The sequence below is a fragment of the Cotesia glomerata genome, linkage group LG2 (genome assembly GCF_020080835.1).
Source record: "Cotesia glomerata isolate CgM1 linkage group LG2, MPM_Cglom_v2.3, whole genome shotgun sequence".
Lineage (NCBI taxonomy): Eukaryota > Metazoa > Arthropoda > Insecta > Hymenoptera > Braconidae > Cotesia > Cotesia glomerata.
Window position 1 is genome coordinate 4886807 of NC_058159.1, and position 20074 is coordinate 4906880.

Consider the following 20074-nt stretch of genomic DNA (forward strand, 5'->3'; position numbering starts at 1 on the left):
CTGAATCATTCTTTAATACAATTGATTAGTAATAATGTTTGAAAAAATAAAAAGGCATAAGTTGGAGAACTTTATTTTTATCGTAAGCTGATAAAACAATCTGATTTTTAAAATTAAAAAAAATTTCTTCTAGTATGTATAAAAATATCTTTCATACTTAATTAATTCTTATTCTTCAAATGTTTAATATTCTTTAATTATTCATTCAAGTCTTATCTAAAATATTCATCAAATTAAAACGATAGATGTATTTTTTCTATCGTTACTTTCTTAGTCTCAATCGTAATCAGAAAATGCAAGTTAAAAATTTTTGAGTAGTAATTTAATTAAAAATTTGAGCAATTATTTTAAATTAAATATTGAAGAATTCTTGATAGATTTATTATAATTTTTTGTTAAAATTTTATTTAAATGCAGTTTTGATGAAGACATATTATTAAAAATAGTTCAGAAGTATCTGCTAATAGGTGGCGACCAAAATAAAAATTTCTCGAATGGCTGGTGAAAAATAAAATTAAGTCATTCTAAAAATTCTGCAGCATGGGACGTCATTTCTTTTTATTTTTTATTATCAAAAAAATTCAAAATTCTTCGATAGAAAAATTTCCCACACAAAGTCTAATAAAATTTTTCAATAAAATAAATGTATAACACAAGACTTAACTTTGTAAAATTCGTTATTTTTTTTTTAATTTCGACAATCATCACAAGAAAAATTTTGTAACAAAAAAAAGAAACTTTAAAAATAATCAATAAAAAAATAATTATTATTTGAGCACTTTTATTTTCATTTTTAATTACTAATTTTAATTGTGTTTAGTAAAAAAAAATATTATTAAATTAATGAAAAAATATTATTTTGAATAAAAAAAAAAAAATTAATTTTACTTTCGATTAAAAATGTACTGAGCTTAAAAATATGTCACTGTTAACTATTTACAAAACTGCTTTTTATACAAAACCCCCAATAAAAACTTAAAATTCGCACATCAACCTAGAAAAACATATGAAAAGACCAAAATGAATAAAACGAATCCCGATCAAAGTAAAAGGCGTGGTCAGACGTCTTGCGTAAGAGCCCAATTTAAATGAATTGTTTGCTCCGTATGTGCGAATTATACATATACCTATCGTCCATAATATAATCGTAGTGTAGCCTTAACATTTCATATTCACACATATGTGCGATGTCTGCCCTGAGATCGCGGTTTCCCGCTCATTTTGCTTCATAAAAATACGTCATCGCTTTTTTACTCACCGTTAATCGCGCGAAATCATGTTTAATTTCTAAATTACTAAATATTCTCAATGCCATTTTTTTTACTAAATTATACACAGCGACCCAAACTCGACACAAATATTTATGTATATTATATTTTACAAAAAAAAAAAAAAAAAAACACTAGATATATTATCGATTTATCGCTTATCGTTAATAATTTGTTTCGTGATTACAATTTATGACACGTTATCTCGCTTCATATGCACCTTCAATACATATAGATACACACGAACACCTACAATTGAAATATTTAATTACTTTTTTTATCTCAATGAATTTTCTTCATTGTTAACTAATTTTTATTATCTGCAAACTTTCAATTAAGCAACAACAGCAATAATAATAATAATAATAATAATAATAATAATTATAATAATAAATTTTTTATTATTACTTCTTCACCATAACATTTTATCGGTATGAGGTCTCATTAAAATTCGTTTTCGACAATTGTTGTTAGAGAAAGATTTTTTTACTCAGTGAAACTTTTTTCAGCAACTGAAAAAATAATGCAGACAGCCCAGACCAGGATTACGATCTGACAATTGTAATTTTTCCTACAATTTTTTTTCGTGTATGCCCTATATTCATTCTTAATATACACTTGAACTTTTCAAAGATATCTGGATTGTACTTTAATGTTAATGTACTTCATACTATCACTGATTTCTATATAACTGGATAGCTAATAGCTGATAGAGCTACATAGAGTAATTTTGACATGTAATCATAAAGTTATTCTTGTAATTTTTAGTAAAATTATATTGTTTAACTTTAATTGTTAATTTAACAGAAAATCATAAAAAATTAGCAAAAATTGTTGCTAAAACGTTATAATTAAAATCTTTACTAAAGATAACGTCAAATTAAGGGATTGAGAATGATTTAAAATTAAAAATAATAATAATTTTATTTAAAAATTACTTGAACTAAATGAACTTAAAAATAAAACAAATCACTAAAAAAACAACTAAGTTATTTATTAATTTACATTAAAAATAAATATTTCATTTTCATCTCTGATTTGACCTATTAAAAAAGAACATTTTACATTTGTACCGCATTAAATTAGCATTAACATAACCGAGGTCAAGCCGTCATCGTCATCGGACATCGTACCGTTTCTTTATTTTATTATTTTATAATAATTTCAAACAATTATATAACAATATAATTCACCGATCAAACTAATCTGTTTAATAATCAACATCATGGTCCGCAATTTCGAATAAATAATTAACGTAATAATTGACGCAATAAACGGAGATCAAAGCATAAGTATGCAGGAGTAGAGGATAATAAAAGTAATGCAGTGGAAATAAATATGTGAATGGCTGGAAGCAGGTGCCCGTCATCTCTATTTATAAACAGACGTCTACAGTCTACATAGTATTATATAGTACTAGAGTAGTATGTAATATGTAGTATGTACATTGCACATATGACACATTAACATTAAATTGCGTTACAGTAGACTCATCACCGCGAATTTTTTACTCCCGCAATGGATTAACCTACAGATTGCGTAAGGTGTGTCCTTTTCCACCCACCTGGCATTTACACTTACCGTTTATCGCGAAATTATATAAATATTTGTTAACATTTTAAACATAATATTATATATAATCTACACATCTAAATTTCCGCTTTTCATTTCATTCATTTAATATGCGCCAAGATCATTTAGCATTATCGTAAAGTGCGAAGTATAATGACCAAACCGCTTGAGTTAGATGTATAATAGTTTCGACTGAGTGTGTTATGTATTAGTTATGTTTATAAATGTAATAACAAATATAACGTATTTGTAGAGGCGCTAAAATAACTAGTGACGACTAGAGTACAGTAGCGGCTTGATAAGTGGGTCAAGACTGAGATATTGCGTAGGTGAAACGGCTGATCAATGGTTAAATATTCGCCAAACGTGTGAATTTTTTTTGTATAAAATAGGATAACCTTTATAATAGTGGAAAACCCCCATTCTCAAGAAATCAAAATGAACAATATTCATTTTATCAATTATATTTTTAAGTGGGTCTTATATATTTGTATCAATAGCAAAATTCTTGTAGATTAACTGATAGAACACCTGACATGTATTCCAAGAGATCTGGGTTCGACTCCCGGCTTAGTACAAAGTTCCCATGAATTTTTTTCGAAAGAATATTTGTTTTTAATAGATGAAAAGAAGAATATAATTTATTTTTAATACTCTCATAAAAATATTAAAAGGATATTTCTGTAGAAAGTGGGTGAATTTAATTTTATTCTTCAAATAGTTGGAATTAGTTAGCTTATTAATTATAATCTATATTATTAAGAGAATAAGAAAAATTTTGTTTCTAGGATAGTCATATATGACAAAATCGGTTTTTTCAGTGAAATTTAGTGTCATTGCAAAGGTCTTGATTTGAATTTGTGCCTTTTCAAGGTTTCATTTCATTCTCACCGATAATCAATTTATGATAATAAGTATTTAGGCTGCATTCGAAAATGCTCTATCTCTAGATACATGATTAAAAAATTACCTTGTATCTTGTGAACTATTGACATTTTTTAAGGTATAAGCTCATCCCGATGTTACACTCATCGAGACCTTTCATTTGAGTACCCACTTCATTTTTTCATATATTTATATATTTTATATATATGTATATATGAAAAATATATCAAAATGCATGTGGGTACTCAAATGAAAGCTCTTGATGAGTGTATCATCGAGATAAGCTTATATCTTTAAAAACGTTAATTGTTAAGAAAGTACAGAGCATTTTAACAAATATCTTGTGAACTATTGACATTTTTAAAGATATAAGCTCACCCCGGCATTACACTCATCGAGACCTTTCATTTGAGTTCCCAAATCAATTTTTCATATATTTTATATATTTATATATATGAATATATGAAAAATATATCAAAATGCATGTGGGTACTCAAATAAAAGCTCTTGATGAGCATAACATCGGGATGAGCTTATATCTTTAAAAACGTCAATAGTTAAAAAAGTACAGTGTAATTTAACAAAAGTCATTATTTAATAAAGCAAAATTTCAATTAGTTATAGTTCACAAGTCAGGGCAGTCACATGGTGACTGCAAGATTGCTAGTTGTTTAATAATTTCATTAAAAAAATTTCAAACTGATTTTTAATTTCGAGTGTAATTTTACAGTTTGCAAAAATTAAATTTTCAACTCTTTTTTTTTTTACGCGTGATTAAAATTTTTGAATTAAATTCTCAAATAAAAACTCAAAAATTTCAAATATAATTTATAAAATCAAATGAAGTTAAATAAAAAGAAATTGATAAGACAAACCTTGTAGTAAGGCGATAGTGGCTTGATATTCGGCGAGTTTTTCATCAACATAGTCTTGACTTTGGCTGGCAATGATCTCAGCTGTGCTGGGTCCGCTCTCATCATCATCGTGGACTGTCGGTTCCAGGGGAACACCAAAGTATTCGTAGTCTCCGGTGCGATATGGAGCTATCAGGTATTCGGGAGGTCCACAGGGGACGGGGGATGTTCGGTAACTTTGATCTCTGATACGTTCCATTGGGCTCTGATGAAGAATAATATTTTTTTCTTTCACTAAATTAATAATTAATTGAATAGTAAACTAGGAGCATGAGAATTAATACATTACCTGTGGAATATAAGGACGAGGCGCAGCGTTTCCAGTAGAAACGGGCGACGGCCAACGAGGTCTGGGACACTGAATGAACCCTGGAGGCGTAGGAACTCCCACACCTCCAAAGGCGGGAGACATACCCGGAGAGATCGACATACCGATGGGCACTGGGCTCATCGGTTGCATCATACCCGGGTAAGTTAGAGGCGAAATTGGATGGTGGATCGGCGTAAAAGGACCGCGAGATCGTACTGGTGATTGTGACATTGGTGTTGGACTGAACGGTGATGCTGGTCGAAATGGACTTGGGTTTGTTGGGTTCCCAGGCCACCCTGGTCCTCCCGGCGCTCGTGGATTTTGCGACATTTTTGCTCCTTTTTGTTTTACTTATTTGATATTTATTTCAATCTTGTCTCGATTCATCGCTGTAATTAATTATTAATACCAATTATAATGATATTAATTTGTAATTTTAGTATTTATTTATTTTAATGGATAATGATAAATTATAACTTAATTTTTTTTTTGTTTTTAATTAAAAGATTCAATTTTTAGGGATTTTCCAAAAAATTTATACCTACGTTCTTGTCCTTACACTGAGAAAAAAAAATACTTTTGTTATGAAAATTTTCAAGAATGCTTCGATTTTATTAAGTTTCGAAGATATAAGCAATTTATTATTTTAAAATAATGACAAAAAATTTTTTATCGAGCTTAATACATCTTTACTTTATCGGAATAGCTTGTAAATAATTTTTTATCATATAAGATTCGTTTTGTGTTATTGATAACTTATAAAATTAGCTTCAGAAAATTCGATAAAAAAAAAGTAACTTGAAAAAAATGTTTTATTAGATAAATAAAATTAAAAATTAAACAAAAAGTACTTAGCATTAAAATTAAGGACTCAATTTTTGAGTGTCAGTAAAGAAAAAAAAATAGTTTTTTCAAATAAACTACAGTAATAATAATTTTTTTTTTTAATAAATAGTTACAAAGTTTTTATTATTGCCAACTTTAAGATCAAAATGATTTTTTTCTTCTTCAATTTCGTAGCTAGAAGTAATTAAATTATAATTTGTCAAATAATAAATTCATGAAAAATCTTGTCATCGACTTCCACGCCTCTGGTACTTCCTATTTCCCTCATTAATCTAAAAATCATCAATCATCGTCAATCAAAATTTTCCAAAAAAAAACATACTAAGGAAAAACTCCATTAATTCAGAAAAAAATATTAATTAGGAAAAATTTGTTTTAAAAAATAATTTAAGTGAACAGAAAAATATAAAAATTTATTTATCAGTTGTTAAAAATTAAAACCGATGAAAGCTACCTTAATAAATAAAGCATGGACTTGTTACCCAGCTGTCACTATTGGGTGTCTCACGTTGAGATTATCTAAAAATACAAAGCTTTTAGTATTTAAGAATCAGTTTACTTTGTAACGCACATGTCGGTAGTATTTAAAAATTTTTTTCCACCGGAAATTTTCTACACTGTCTACAAAATACTAATAAATAAACTGAAACTTTTATTTGCCGCTTGTACGCTACACTATACCGTGACAATTGCGTTAAAACGTCTAACAATCTCCTCTAATTTTCCGTTGGACTCGAGTAGGCCGACTATATTTAGGATTATTTCTATTTTAACTCATACTTGCTACATGTGAAGCTATTCTAGAGTTTTTAATTCCGATTCACTCTTGACTAAAATTTCCTTCTTACTTATCGTTCCTAAATTCCTCTCTTCGAGAGGATAATTCTCTTTATTAACGATCAATTACTTGGAATTCATCAAATAATTTGTTCACCCTCTTGATCAATAAATTCTGATAAGTTAAATGGACCAATTAATTATGAATTGGCTCAAAAAATACCGAATGATAGAGAAAATTGAGTCAGTTAATTTAGTGTCGACGGTTGTGGTAATTCCAAAAATAAAACTCGGCGAATCGAACTGAAATAGTCGAAAGGGGGATGATGTGAATGTAAGTGTGCTGTCTCTTACTCGATCCGTTGATTTTGTTAGAGTGACCGCCTTCGACGAAATTCGCAAATAAATATTCAAAACTTTAAATATCCTATTGGGCAATCGTGCTGAGAGTAACGACCTCATTATCCTTCACACATTTTTTCTATTGATCCCATTATTAACCATTATATAATATCATTATTCATTGCTTAATATAATAACAATAATAATAAAAGTATAAGACATCTGTCAGTTTGGTTTATTTTCAAAAAATCAAATAAAGTTTTATTGAAAAAATTTAACAATTGTAAAAATTATCTGAAAATTATTCACAATTGTCTAAAATTTTATAGCTTGAATTTTTTTTATTTTCTTTTTTAGAACTAAAAAATTATCTGTCACACCAAATATACTCTTAATTTTATAATAATAATAATAATAATCAATGAATTTAAAATAAAAATAAAATTTTATATCATTTGAACAAAATTAATAAATAATTCAAAATTTCTATGAATATAATAAAAATATAAAATTGTCATATTTTCCACAATTTTATTTTTTCAATTTCAAAAATGTCCAATTTTGTACTCTATATTTTTGATGCACTAATAAATTTTTTCAATCGGAATATTTCCGGGAAATCAAACGTCAAAAAAAAAAATTATCTTGATTTGAAACAAAAAAATAATTGTCAAGAGTTTCATCATCTTGAATTAAGCAAAAAAATAATTGAACCAAGTAAAATTAAATTAAATAGAAAAAAAATTTTTTTCCTCAAAAATTGTTTTATTTGGTTAAAGATTTTTTTTTTTTTTTAATTAAGTTTCTTGATTATCATTGTATAAAATTAGCTGATAAATTTAAAAATTATCTTCACAATTCCAATAATTATTAAAGAATTTTGAAACTAATTAATATTTGATATCTACTAATTTTTTTCAAAGCAAATTATAAAACTAAATTTTTTAATTAATCGACCAAAAATTTTATTCCTGATTATTATTATTGTTATTATTGTTGTTACAACACCGGGTAATTCGTAAATGAAATAACGATCCCAGAAGATCAGGAAAAACAACGAAAGAAAATAAAAACAATTGCGTACTCAATATAAATCCTCACGCAATCGGTCGACGAACTTTGACCCTCTTCTTAAGTAAATAAAATAAAATTCACAAACCCAAAAAACTTCACTTACATAAACAGTCCACAAATTAACAAACAATAAATAATCCCAAAGAATAATTGTAATAATAAATAAGGTAGTAAGAAAAATTTATAAATGCACTAGACACAGAATAAATTTTATCGAAAACTGTAAAATAACGAAAAAGTCACAGAGTCGTCGATCGTTCGTTTAAAAAAAAAAAGTAATTAAAAACGGCGGTTCACGGTTCACGCGGAGCAGCACGAACAGACTGACGATCCCTGGATCATTGGTCCAGGGTTGGATACCCGCGCGGGCGGTCGTCCCGACGCCGGGTTTATATTTAACTTTGGCATCACTCGACATTCGACTTGGACTATGTGTTATACCATCAGTACAACTAGACTTAACTACTGCCGCGTACCCTTCCTCATCGTTGTCATTATCAGCCTCCATCAAACGCATTTCCATCGTCACCCCATATTTTCTCCTATCCTCCTTCGACTCAACTTCAACCTTCAACTCAATCTTCAAAATAGTTGCTATTTTTACTCTTCTTATTACAATTTGCATTTATTCAATAAATTAATACATCCATACGGAAAAAAAATTATAGGAAAAATTATAATTGTCTTATCACAATCCAGGACCAGATTTTCTCTATCTTCACTTTCATAATTTTACATTGAAATCTGATTCTGGATTACGATATGACAATTGTAATTTTTCCGACAGTTTTATTCTGCACACTATCAAACATTATATTTTTTTTTTTTTTATTTTATAATAATGGAAAGTCACCCTTGATTAATTATATTATTATTATGAGTTTTACTTGTATACCGTTTTCTGGTTTTTACAAGGTTACTTTCCGCTCTATATTATCAACACAATTTTTCAACCCTTTTTTATTATCAACATATTCTCCACTTTTTTTATAATCAACATGTTCTCCACTTTTACACTTGATTAATTATTAAATTCATTAACTAAAATCCGCTAATCGAAGAACTGATTCCATGCCTCCGTAAATTATTGAGCTTCGATTGCTGTCTATTGTCATTATTGCTTTGCTGACTTCAAAATTCCCAACAACCTGGAAAAAAATTTCATTAATCAAAATTTACTTATCACAAAAATTAAGTTAAGTTTAAATATTTCTTCTTTGCAATATTTTGTTTTTATATACAAGTAAAACTCCAATTTTCAGTTATAATAAATCGAAAATTTGACCTTCAAATTGTTAATCAAAATTCAAAATTTGAGGACTTTTTCGATCCAAAAATTTTAGTAAAATTTGATTTATCGAAAATCGAACTAATTTTTATCTTCAATTTAAAAAAAAAAATTTTTTTTAATATCTTTACTTTTTGATTTTTTATTACTGAAAATAGACTGAGCTGTCATACAATTACTCAACATTGACATTAACATGATAGAAAAATTAATTTTTGATCGAAATAAAACTTACTTAATAAAAAATTTGTCATAAATTCTTCCAATTGTGACAAAAAATTTTTACACTATTTATAATTAAAACAATATTTTACATTTAATGTACAAAGAAAAGTTGATCATAAAATCAACTCTGATTTTTATTTGAAATGATTTTCTTAACGATCTGTTTTACAATTTTTTTGAGCATAAACATGGATTTATAGCAACTGAATACTAAATGTGAATTAATAATCATATTAAACCACGATATTACTGTAAAAACAACAACTTAGCAATGAATTAAATTATATAATATCGGTCATTTTTTGTTTAAATAACGATCAATATATTTATAGTACTTCTACTGATAATAAAAGTATGGAAATATTTATTTGAACAATATTTGTATCATTCATTAGGCAATTATAATTAACATTTAAGCATTTTAAATTATTGTTTATTATTTTATTAAATGCTTCTACTCAAATTCCATTTTTTAATAAACTTCAAAAGTATTTCATTAGCCAAAAATAAATTATCAACATAAAATACACAAAAGTAAAGGGAAAATAAAAAAATTCAATTTTCATGTTAAGAAAATAAAAACAAAAATGTAGAAGTTTATGTCGGATAAAAAACACGTGTGATTAAATTAGCGGGATTTAACATAAAAATTTTATCATATTTGTACCAATTTTCAAAAATAAAATTAAAAAATTTACAAATTTAATTTAGCGCAAAATTTTTGAAATTCATACACAAAAAAAAAATTATCTTAAATCAAGAGAACAATTTTAAATAACTTTATAAATTATTAATTACAGATGATTTAATTAAACAATATACCTTTTTATCTTTGATATTTATAACTTCAAGAGCCCCAGTACCAGAACCTCCTGCAAGAACATGCTCCCCATAAGGATCCCCGTCGAAATATTGAACCGCATAGATAAACTCTCCATCTAGGCTGGTCGGCCGATTTTCTGGCACGATCGTCTCTATAAGTTTCGCGGTTGTCATATCCCAGAGCTGAAGACTTCCTCTGACGACCCAGGATCCGGTGACAATCTTTGTGTCCTATAAATTTATCATTTCTTCTTATAAATCATATAAAAATTAATTAACATTCAATTATTACTTTCGTTTAAAATAAATTGCCTTTTTAACATTTTAATTAAAAATTTGTACTAAAAAAAATAGAATATAAAAGACAATTAAAAGTCGGGTGAAAATTGACCTTGAGAATAGTTGCTTAATAAATTAGAGCGACGATGAGTGAAACGAAAATAATGATGATGATAGTGACTTATTAATAAGCAACAGAAAATACTCGAAAGCTTAATGGATTTAGTGAGTTCACGATTTAATTTTAAACTCACATTTTACGCGTATTTTTTTATTTGCTGTTTGCTCTATCTAGTGTTTACTGTATACTTAATAAATAGCGCCGATTCGAAGAGCAAAGACGGGGACAGTTAATATAACTTATTTTATTTTTATTAGCGATGATGATAATTGTTACTTACTCTTACGTCGATTGCGTCGCCGCATATGTGCGGTCCTTTCATAACTTTTATTGAACCCGAGTCAACTCTTCTGTCCCATATCTGTATTAACAATTTTTTCATTTTTGGGAAAAAATATTATTAATATTAGTATAGTAATAAATAAAAGAAAATAATTTGATTCAAGAGAAAAATTATTGAAAAAATCATTTTTAAAAATTTTATTTTTAAACTAGAAAAATTCTAGATCTTGGAAATTTTTCTTTGTTCGAGTGAATTTTATTAGATTTAAGAATTTTTTTATTTCATTTCAGATTATCAATTAAATTAATTTTTTTTAGCGTAATAATTTTAATCAAAATAAAAATTTTTAAATGTAGAATAAAGAAAAATAAAATAAATAATAACTTACACGCAATGTATCATCCCAACCTCCAGTAATAATTAAATTTTCATAAATATGATGGAATTTAGCAGAAAATATTCGCATTCGGTGATAATTATCATTTTCATCTGTTAAATCTGCTTCATTTCTTCCATAAGTGTGAATTAACTGTAAAATTAATTTTTTCTTTATCAAAATATCTTAATTTGATTTTTAAAAATAATTGAAAAATTTTCCTTATTATAAAATTATTTAAATATTTATAAAAGTATTATTTTATTGACAAAATTTTAAAGAGAATTATTTTATCCAGATTAGGAAGAATTTTAAATAATTCATTACTATTGAAATTCAGAAGAAAAGAAAATAATTTGTTAGTTCAAGAGTCTCTACTAGGTGGCGCCGGAAAAAAAAACTTCTCGAATAGCGAAGAGAAAAATAAGCTAATATATTCGCTTTTGAAAATTTCGTCAGCCTGCTCCAATTGAACCAGCAATTTTGTTTCTTTACAGCTTTTTTTTTATTACTTTCAGAACTCTTTTTTTTTTTGTCCTTTTTTCATTAAAAATGCCGTTGACTCTAGGTGCACCTGAAATGCTTATGGTACTACTAATAGTAAGTCCTTTGTGCCTGATAGTTGCAACTTTATATTTAATTTGGTATCATATACTTGAAATGGAAATATTTACAACGAAGAAAGAAATTGGCCATATTTCTATGGGTAAATTTGGCTAGGTAATTTATTTTTAACGTGATGGATGATAATATTTAAAATTAAAATATGTATTATTATTAAAAATTAAAATTTTTTTGAGAATTTTCTTTTGATTATTTAGACTTGAAATATTTATTCATCATAATTATTTTTAACGAGGATCGTCAATCAACACTATAAAAATAATATGTATTAATTAGTGAAACTTAAAATATGATAATATTCTACAGATTATAAAAAATATTGACAAAATCTGAAAAAAAAAAAACATATACATAATTTTGAGAAACCAAATATGGTAATAATTTAAATGTGAAAATTACAGAAATGATTATATAAAAATTACTCGGCCATTTTATGATATATTTACAAAAATTAACTTAAATTTACAAGAATGAATCTATAAATATAAAATACCCAAAAAATAAAATTTGATTAAAATATATAAAAGTATATATGAATGTCTATCAGTATGAAATTATACAAGAATTTTGGTCGTATATAATTTTATACCGTTAACGCATATATTTTTCAAATATATAATTAAAAATTTTCATTATAAATTAAAAATTTTTTTCATATGGTGAATTTATAAATTAACATTTTTTGGCATCTAAAAATAAAATTTTTCCTAATGTAAAATTGAAAATTCTAATAATCTAAAAATTGAATTTCTAAAACATATTTTTCTGTAATTTTTTCCAAGACCTTTTTTCTGTGAATGATAAAAAAAATTAATTTAACAAAAAAAACTAATTTTTCATTAATACGTATGGATGAATAAATTGAATTTTAATTTTAAACTTAAATGTATTTATAAATAAATATAAGATTTAAAAATAATAAAAAAAAAATTACTTTAGCAGTCTGAGCGTCGTAAAGTCTCAAAGCAGCATCTTTACCACCAGAAACAATAAATTTACCATCAAGACTCACGTCAATGGTATTTATTTCATTATTTGGCTCTGAAACGTCATTTCATGAGTATATTTATAAAATTTAACATGTATAAACATATCAATTGAAAAGAAAAAAAAACCTTGAATGAATCGTGAAAATACATTAGTGTCTGTCATGCACAAAAAAATATTTCCGCAGCCGCTTGAAGCGTAAAAAATATTGTCGTAGAGAGGATTGAAGCGACAACACAACACAGGAAGAGACGTATCCAGTCCATTTCTTAGCGTGGTACGAAATTCCCCGTTTTCTCCATTCCTTATCTACGCGATTTACGACACAAGATATTAGTCTGATAAGCATCTCCAAATACAATACCAGAAAAATAAATAAAAACCTGAATAGCGCCAGTTCCAAACCCAGTTGCGATTAAGTCTCCCTTGGGAGAGTACTTGGCGGAATACAGCCCACCAAAAGTATCCGGGAATTTGACTTCGTGGATCAGTCGCGCCTGATTTCGCGTGCTCGCGATACTCAGCCGGGTTTTTTGCAGCCATGAATAACGTCTTTGAGACTCTTCTTCAGATATCCGACGGTCTATCAGAAAAAACGAGTCTCTCCGAGATGAAATCCTCGAAATTGTATCAGCCCTGCTCGAATCCGCTGCTTAAAATAATTTTCTATAAATATCATTATAAATACTTAGCTTTATAATTTAATATGTGAATTCCGAGTATTTTTGTAACCTATAGATTCGGTGGTTTCGGTCATTGTCGATTTGGACAAGCTCGTTCGACTTGTTTTGTTGCTTTTTATTTGAGATCCATTTTTTTTTAATTTCTCCATTTTTGTTATTTCTTTTTCGAACTTTAGGTGGATAGTTTTTTTTTTATCAATAAGTATTTATTTACAATTTATTGATTAAAATAATGACAATGACAGTATCTAAAATAGGTAAAAATTTCTTTTGTTTTTTTTTTCTTTATTTATAGAAAAAAAAATATATTTTTTCTATAATTTTATAGAAAATCTATTTTTATTTAGCTGAAACAAGTTTTTTAGGCCAAATTTTGTATTTTTTCAGTATAAAAAAAAAGTTTTAATTACAAAAAATTTTTTTTCGTTACTGAGAAAAAAATTAAATTTCGGAAAAATTTTAAATTTTCAAAAATATTTTTTTTGTTAGTTTTAAAAAATCGAATTTTGAAGAAAATTAAAAAAATTATAAACAAATCAAAACTTTGACAATCTTCGAAATGACTCCCAATTTTTAACAAAGTAAACTGCAGTCCCACTCTAAATAGATAGCAGGACCTTCCCCTATCTATGAAAGGACTCCAGTCCTGAGATACTGACCTGATTTAGATTAAAACAGACAGATGAACCGACAAAATCCTGTCCCTTCAATATCATATCCAAAATTTTCAAATTTGTGTCAGTAAAATGTAAGGTTTAATTAACATTAATTCAAACTCTATAAAAATAATTTTCATCTTCGATCTATCAATTTTTACAGCAAAGTTTCTAATACAAATATTTAGGCTAATTATTGAATTGTTTATATCTATAGTTTGACAGCGATTTTCTATCCAAAGTATCCAAATTAATTATACTGTGGTTAAAATTTAACATAATCTTCGATCCAAAATTTCTCATCACTTTTAATGCATTATTGTAAATAATACAACTAAAATTGTAAATTTCATTTATTGATATTACAATCTCTGATTATTATCAAATAATTCTCAAAGTAAAATTTAATTTGAATCTTAAAATTATTCTATCGTATTTTTCACCTACAAAAAATATCACCCCAAAATAAAGCAGTATAATAAAAAAGTTAATAATTAAAAAAAATTAGATTTTTCCCAAATAATAATTGAAATTCCCAAAAAAGCTATTAAATTATCAGCTGACTCTTCTTCACCGTCAACAGCCATCATCATTATCATCATCTTCACATCCGTCAATGACTACAATAGACCAGTATTTGATTCAGTACAGTGACAATTTACCAGTCAGTACACTTGTCCTCAGTTACCAGTAACAGCAACATCAAACTAGTGATGTGTCGTTTTACAATAAACTTTTACCGTGCTTTTGTCAGTTACTTTCTTCTTATTTACGTCAATTACAACATTACGCCAGTTCACTCAGCATGTAAGTCTAATATTTTCCAAAGAAATAATTTTACAAAAATTGCTATCAAAATTTTATTTAGCACAAAAAAATATTTTTGAATTCAAATGAAATGAAGAAAAAAATTCCTGAACCAAAAAATGAATAAATATTTTTAATTATCATTTTTAAGGATAAAAATTAATGTACTAACTGAATTATTTGGATGTTAGGTAATATTTTCCTGGACGAAATTTATCTCATGTGTATAGAGTTAACGTTTAGCTTAACGTTTACCGTTTATCCACTTAGTCTTTCATTTGTATCATGTTCACCAAGTGTCACGTCAAGTGATACATCTATCTCTATTTTAATTCCGTCTGCCCCAACTAAACAATATTTACCTTTATATTGCTGGCAGTACTGTCTGGTTTTGTTTAAATGTAATTTAATGATCAATATTAACAATTTCAACGATGATTTTGACTCCGACAAGATGCTGAACTGTGGAACGCTACGTGGGTCGATAGACTAAAGCGGGATTTGCTTTCTAAGTATGATAAATTTGCTAGACCGGCACAACATTTCAATGCTACTCGTGTTTTTTTTGGCATGACCATCAATCATATTTCAGTGGTAAGTTTATTTTATGGTTTTTTTTTTTTTAGTTTTGTTTATTTATTATTGCTCTTTTTACTAATAAAGCGCTTTTTGTTCTTTCAGGAAGAGTTTAAGTCTGCTATTAGCGTTCAAGCATGGGTTAGAATGGTAATTCAATAATTAATTAATAAAAAATTTTTTTATTTAATTTAAAATTTATTTATAAGTTTTATAAATCATTAAGAGATTTTTCTAAGTCAAGAAAATTAATGAGGAAGATTAAAATAGTCTGAGCTTAAATAAAATATTTTTTAAAGTAAAATATTTAAATAAATCAATAAAAAAATTAGTTTCTTTTTTAACATAGGTTTACTATTAATAGTTTTTTATGTACTAATTTTCAATTTTATTAATTTTTCAAAAAATAATTTTATAAATAAGACTTAAAAAAATTTTTTTAAGGATAAAAATATATGTTTGAATAATGAAACATTTTGTCATCCAAGATAATTATTGTCTTTACAAATTAATTTTTTTTTCTCAAGATATGATTTTTTCTAAGTGGGTTTACCATTAATATTTTTTTTTCTAACGTACTAATTTCCATGGATTTAAAATTTGAGAAAATTTATTTCAAAATTCAAGCTTTAATAAATTTTTTCTAAAACTCAAAACATATTTGAACAATATAAAATTGTTCAAACATTAAATTTTTAACAATTGATTGTAAAATAAATTAAAATATTAAATTTTTATCTTTATCTGATAAAAATTGATGATTCTTATACTATTTTTAAAATATTGCTTTTTGTTTGTTCAATACAAAATTCAATTTTTACCAAAAAAAAAAAAAATTTATAATTAAAATAAATACCATAACTAGGTGAAAAATTGACATAAAATTTTTTTTTTATTCTGCTTGTTTTTACAGCACGTTTATGATAAAAAATGTCGTGAAAGGAAAAAATAAAAATTTCGATAGCTTTTTTGCATTTAAAATTTGGAAAAAATATTGGCTTTCATGTTTTTGGATCAAATTTCTATTTTATCTTTTTTTGATGCTTTTGTTATTTTTTTTTAAATACATAAAAAAAAGGAACAATTTATAAAAAAAATTGATCAATTTGATCAAAAAAAATTTTTCTATGGCCAAAAATAGGGCAAAATGGGATTGACCCCACTTGTAAATAATTACCAAACAAATTTAAAGGTTTGGACGGACGATAAACTAAAATGGAATGCTTCAAACTATGGGGGACTCGGTAGACTCCAAGCTGGCAGTCATGAAGTGTGGCAACCAGACATCATTCTCTACAACAGGTAATATTGAATTATACAATTTAAATGAATCAATTAAATTTAAATCACAAAATGACTTAATGAAGATTATTTACACTCATAATTTTATTAAACAATTGCAGCATAGCGATATCATCAGTTGAGCACTACGGGGACACGCATTGTCACATATACTCTGACGGAACGGTGATTTGGGTGCCACCGACCCACTTTCTCGCTTTGTGTGATCTCGACCTTCGGCTGTGGCCCTTCGACACCCAGATCTGTCAGCTGAAACTCGGCTCGTGGTCCTACTCAGGAAACCAAATAGACTTGAGACTGAACAACAATTCCCTTGAAGGCACTATCAATTTGGTGGACAACACAGAGTGGCGGCTGGTCGATGTTACCAGGCTACGGAACGTCACCACATATGAATGCTGCAAAGATGAACCGTATATTCATCTTGTATTTACACTGACTATCAAAAGAAATGCTCCGCTTTACAGCTCAGTATTTCTCACCCCCGCAGCTGGTAAATTTTTTTTTTTAATTAATATTTTACATCTATTTATTTAATTATAAATATTAATTTATTTTGCAGCTATAGTCATCATGTGTCTGGTGAATTTTTGGTTACCAGCACAGAGCAAAGAAAAATTGTTGTTATGTGGAGTTAATGTTATTGTTATATCGTTATTTTTAATTTATTTTGGATACAGAATACCACCGCACTCAACAAATTCACCATTACTTGGTAATTTACTTTTTTTAGTAATTTTATTGATGGTCCAGTTTCTAAAAAATTTTTTCTTCCTCAAGGAAGAATAGAGTTTATTTTTTAAAAAATAATTTTTATTTGAAAAAATTATTTTTAAAATTACATGCTTTAAAAATTTTTATTCAATTAAAAATTACTAGCAAACTTGCAGTTACTAAGTGACTGTCGTGGCTTGTGAACTATAAAAAATTAAAATTTTGCGTTATTAAATAATGACTTTTGTTAAATTGCACAGTACTTTCTTAAATATTGACGTTTTTAAAGATATAAGCTGATCCCGATTTTACACTCATTAAGAGCTTTCATTTGAGTACCCACATGCATTTTTGATATATTTTTCATATATTCATATATATATAAATATATAAAATATACGAAAAATTGATGTGGGTACTCAAATGAAAGGTCTTAATAAGTATAACGTCGGGATGAGCTTACATCTTTAAAAATGTCAATAGTTCACGAGATACAAGGTCATTTCTTAATTATTGATATTTTTGAAAATGTAAGCTCATTCTGATGTTACGCTCATTAAGAGCTTTCATTTGAGTACCCACATGCATTTTTATATATTTTTCATATATTCATATATATAAATATGTAAAATATATGAAAAATTGATGTGGGTACTCAAATGAAAGGTCTTAATAAGTATAACGTCGGGATGAGCTTACATCTTTAAAAATGTCAATAGTTCACGAGATACAAGGTCATTTCTTAATTATTGATATTTTTGAAAATGTAAGCTCATTCTGATGTTACGCTCATTAAGAGCTTTCATTTGAGTACCCACATGCATTTTTATATATTTTTCATATATTCATATATATAAATATATAAAATATATGAAAAATTGATGTGGGTACTCAAATGAAAGGTCTCGATGACTGTAATGTCGGGATGAGCTTATATCTTTAAAAATGTCAATATTTCACAAGATACAAGGTCATTTCTTAATTGTGTATCTAGAGATAGAGTATTTTCGAATGCAGCCTAAATACTTATCATAATAAATTGACTATCGATGAGAATGAAATGAAACTTTGAAAAGGCATAAATTAAAGTCAAGACCTTTGCAATGATACTAAATTTCACTAAAAAAACCCGATTTTATCATATGACTATCCTGGAAACAAAATTTTTCTTATATTCTTAATAATATAGATAATTTAATGATTTAAAAAAAATTTTTATTAAATAACAAAATATAACATTTAAAAGTATAAGAAAAATTTTATTCGAAAAAATTCTTGTTATTTAATTATCAATTAAAATTTTATAAATTATTATTTGAAATTTCAATTAGAATTTTTCTTCTTTAATTATCAAATTTTAAAAAAAATTTCATTTACTAAAATGTAAATTTATAAAAGTTATAAAAATGTTTAAACTGACAGACTAACACTCTAAATTTAGCAATTTAAAAAAAAAAACAAAAATATCTATAACTTGAACTTGATAAAAAATTAAAAACATAAACTAGACCATCAATGGTATAATTCAAAATAAAAAAAACTTATTATAAATTTTGTTATTTTCAGTAAGCTTCTACAGCGGTTGTCTATATCAAGTGACAATATCTCTAGTTATTTCAGCAATAATAATAAACTTATCGCGGAGGCCATACAGTCGACCACTCCCACGACATCTAAAAAAAATTCTAGTCGGTTGGCCTGGAAGATATTTAGGTCTGAGCGACCTCATCCAAGCGGTTAGTCCATTCATATAATTTATTGTCATCGCCATCGCCATCAACAGCTAACTCACTAAATTTATTATACCATCATTATTATCATTATTACATCCCGCTATTATAATTAATTATAGATCCAGTCTGAGTACTCTGCTGGAGAACAAGAGCTCAGAGAAAGTCAAGGCGTTGATTCTTCCTCCGTCTACGCCTCAAATCTGATATCCACGTGCTCCGAAAACGGCGACCGGGAGAATATTATTTCATCTCCGGTTAACGTTACACAGTTGGAATGGATTCTCCTCGCGACGGCCATTGATCGTTCCTCATTTTTGATCTTCTGTAATATTTTTATCCTGATGGCGATATCGTGTTTGTCCTGAAAATCGCTAATTATTTTTTTATATTTTTTTTATCTCATAGTTTTCTTATATCTTCATCGTTGATTAATTTTTTAGCAATTTCACTTTTTAATTTAAGAAAAAAAAAATAATTATTAAATTGATATTAATCAATTTATTGTTATTGGTATTAAAATATTAATATATTTTATTACCTTGCAAAAAAAAAAACAAATATATATTTAATACATAATAGATAAATTATTACAAAATTAAAGATTATATAT

General features: G+C 26.7%; 3 protein-coding genes across 5 annotated transcripts in view; 1 reads left to right on the forward strand and 2 right to left on the reverse strand.

Annotated features, from left to right (window-relative positions):
* Window positions 1-8303, reverse strand: part of LOC123259892 (nesprin-1) — a 91088-nt gene extending 82785 nt beyond the window's left edge. For all 3 annotated transcript variants that reach the window (XM_044720680.1, XM_044720677.1, XM_044720669.1), the window contains exons 1-3: window positions 7999-8303; window positions 4929-5338; window positions 4601-4844 (exon numbers count right to left, since the gene is read on the reverse strand). In XM_044720680.1, the coding sequence (XP_044576615.1) occupies window positions 4601-4844; window positions 4929-5279 (595 nt within the window). In that variant the 5' untranslated portion in view covers window positions 5280-5338; window positions 7999-8303. The remainder of the gene's footprint in view (window positions 1-4600; window positions 4845-4928; window positions 5339-7998) is intronic.
* Window positions 8304-8848: 545 nt separating this feature from the next.
* LOC123260121 lies at window positions 8849-13825 on the reverse strand. The gene is made up of 8 exons (XM_044721075.1): window positions 13726-13825; window positions 13377-13645; window positions 13122-13302; window positions 12941-13047; window positions 11395-11535; window positions 11004-11084; window positions 10324-10554; window positions 8849-9136 (listed from the first exon to the last, which is right to left on the reverse strand). Exons 1-8 carry the CDS (start codon window positions 13823-13825, stop codon window positions 9026-9028), a joined length of 1221 nt encoding a protein of 406 aa, XP_044577010.1. The 3' UTR covers window positions 8849-9025.
* Window positions 13826-14970: 1145 nt separating this feature from the next.
* LOC123259901 (acetylcholine receptor subunit alpha-like 1) lies at window positions 14971-19912 on the forward strand. Its single transcript, XM_044720707.1, has 8 exons — window positions 14971-15139; window positions 15594-15733; window positions 15821-15865; window positions 16908-17017; window positions 17119-17510; window positions 17580-17732; window positions 19298-19467; window positions 19584-19912. The coding sequence occupies exons 1-8, from the start codon at window positions 15046-15048 to the stop codon at window positions 19827-19829; spliced, it is 1350 nt and encodes a 449-aa protein (XP_044576642.1). The 5' UTR covers window positions 14971-15045; the 3' UTR covers window positions 19830-19912.
* Window positions 19913-20074: the final 162 nt, after the last annotated feature.

Coding starts and splice junctions, on each gene's coding strand:
- LOC123260121 (XM_044721075.1), bottom strand. CDS start 13,825: ATGGAGAAATTAAAAAAAAATGGATCTCAAATAAAAAGCAACAAAACA. Junction 13,303..13,376: donor TTGGAACTGGCGCTATTCAG/GTTTTTATTTAT, acceptor TAAATCGCGTAG/ATAAGGAATGGAGAAAACGG. Junction 11,536..12,940: donor ACGACGCTCAGACTGCTAAA/GTAATTTTTTTT, acceptor TTAATTTTACAG/TTAATTCACACTTATGGAAG.
- LOC123259901 (XM_044720707.1), top strand. CDS start 15,046: ATGTGTCGTTTTACAATAAACTTTTACCGTGCTTTTGTCAGTTACTTT. Junction 15,866..16,907: donor TTCAAGCATGGGTTAGAATG/GTAATTCAATAA, acceptor ACAAATTTAAAG/GTTTGGACGGACGATAAACT. Junction 19,468..19,583: donor TGAGCGACCTCATCCAAGCG/GTTAGTCCATTC, acceptor AATTAATTATAG/ATCCAGTCTGAGTACTCTGC.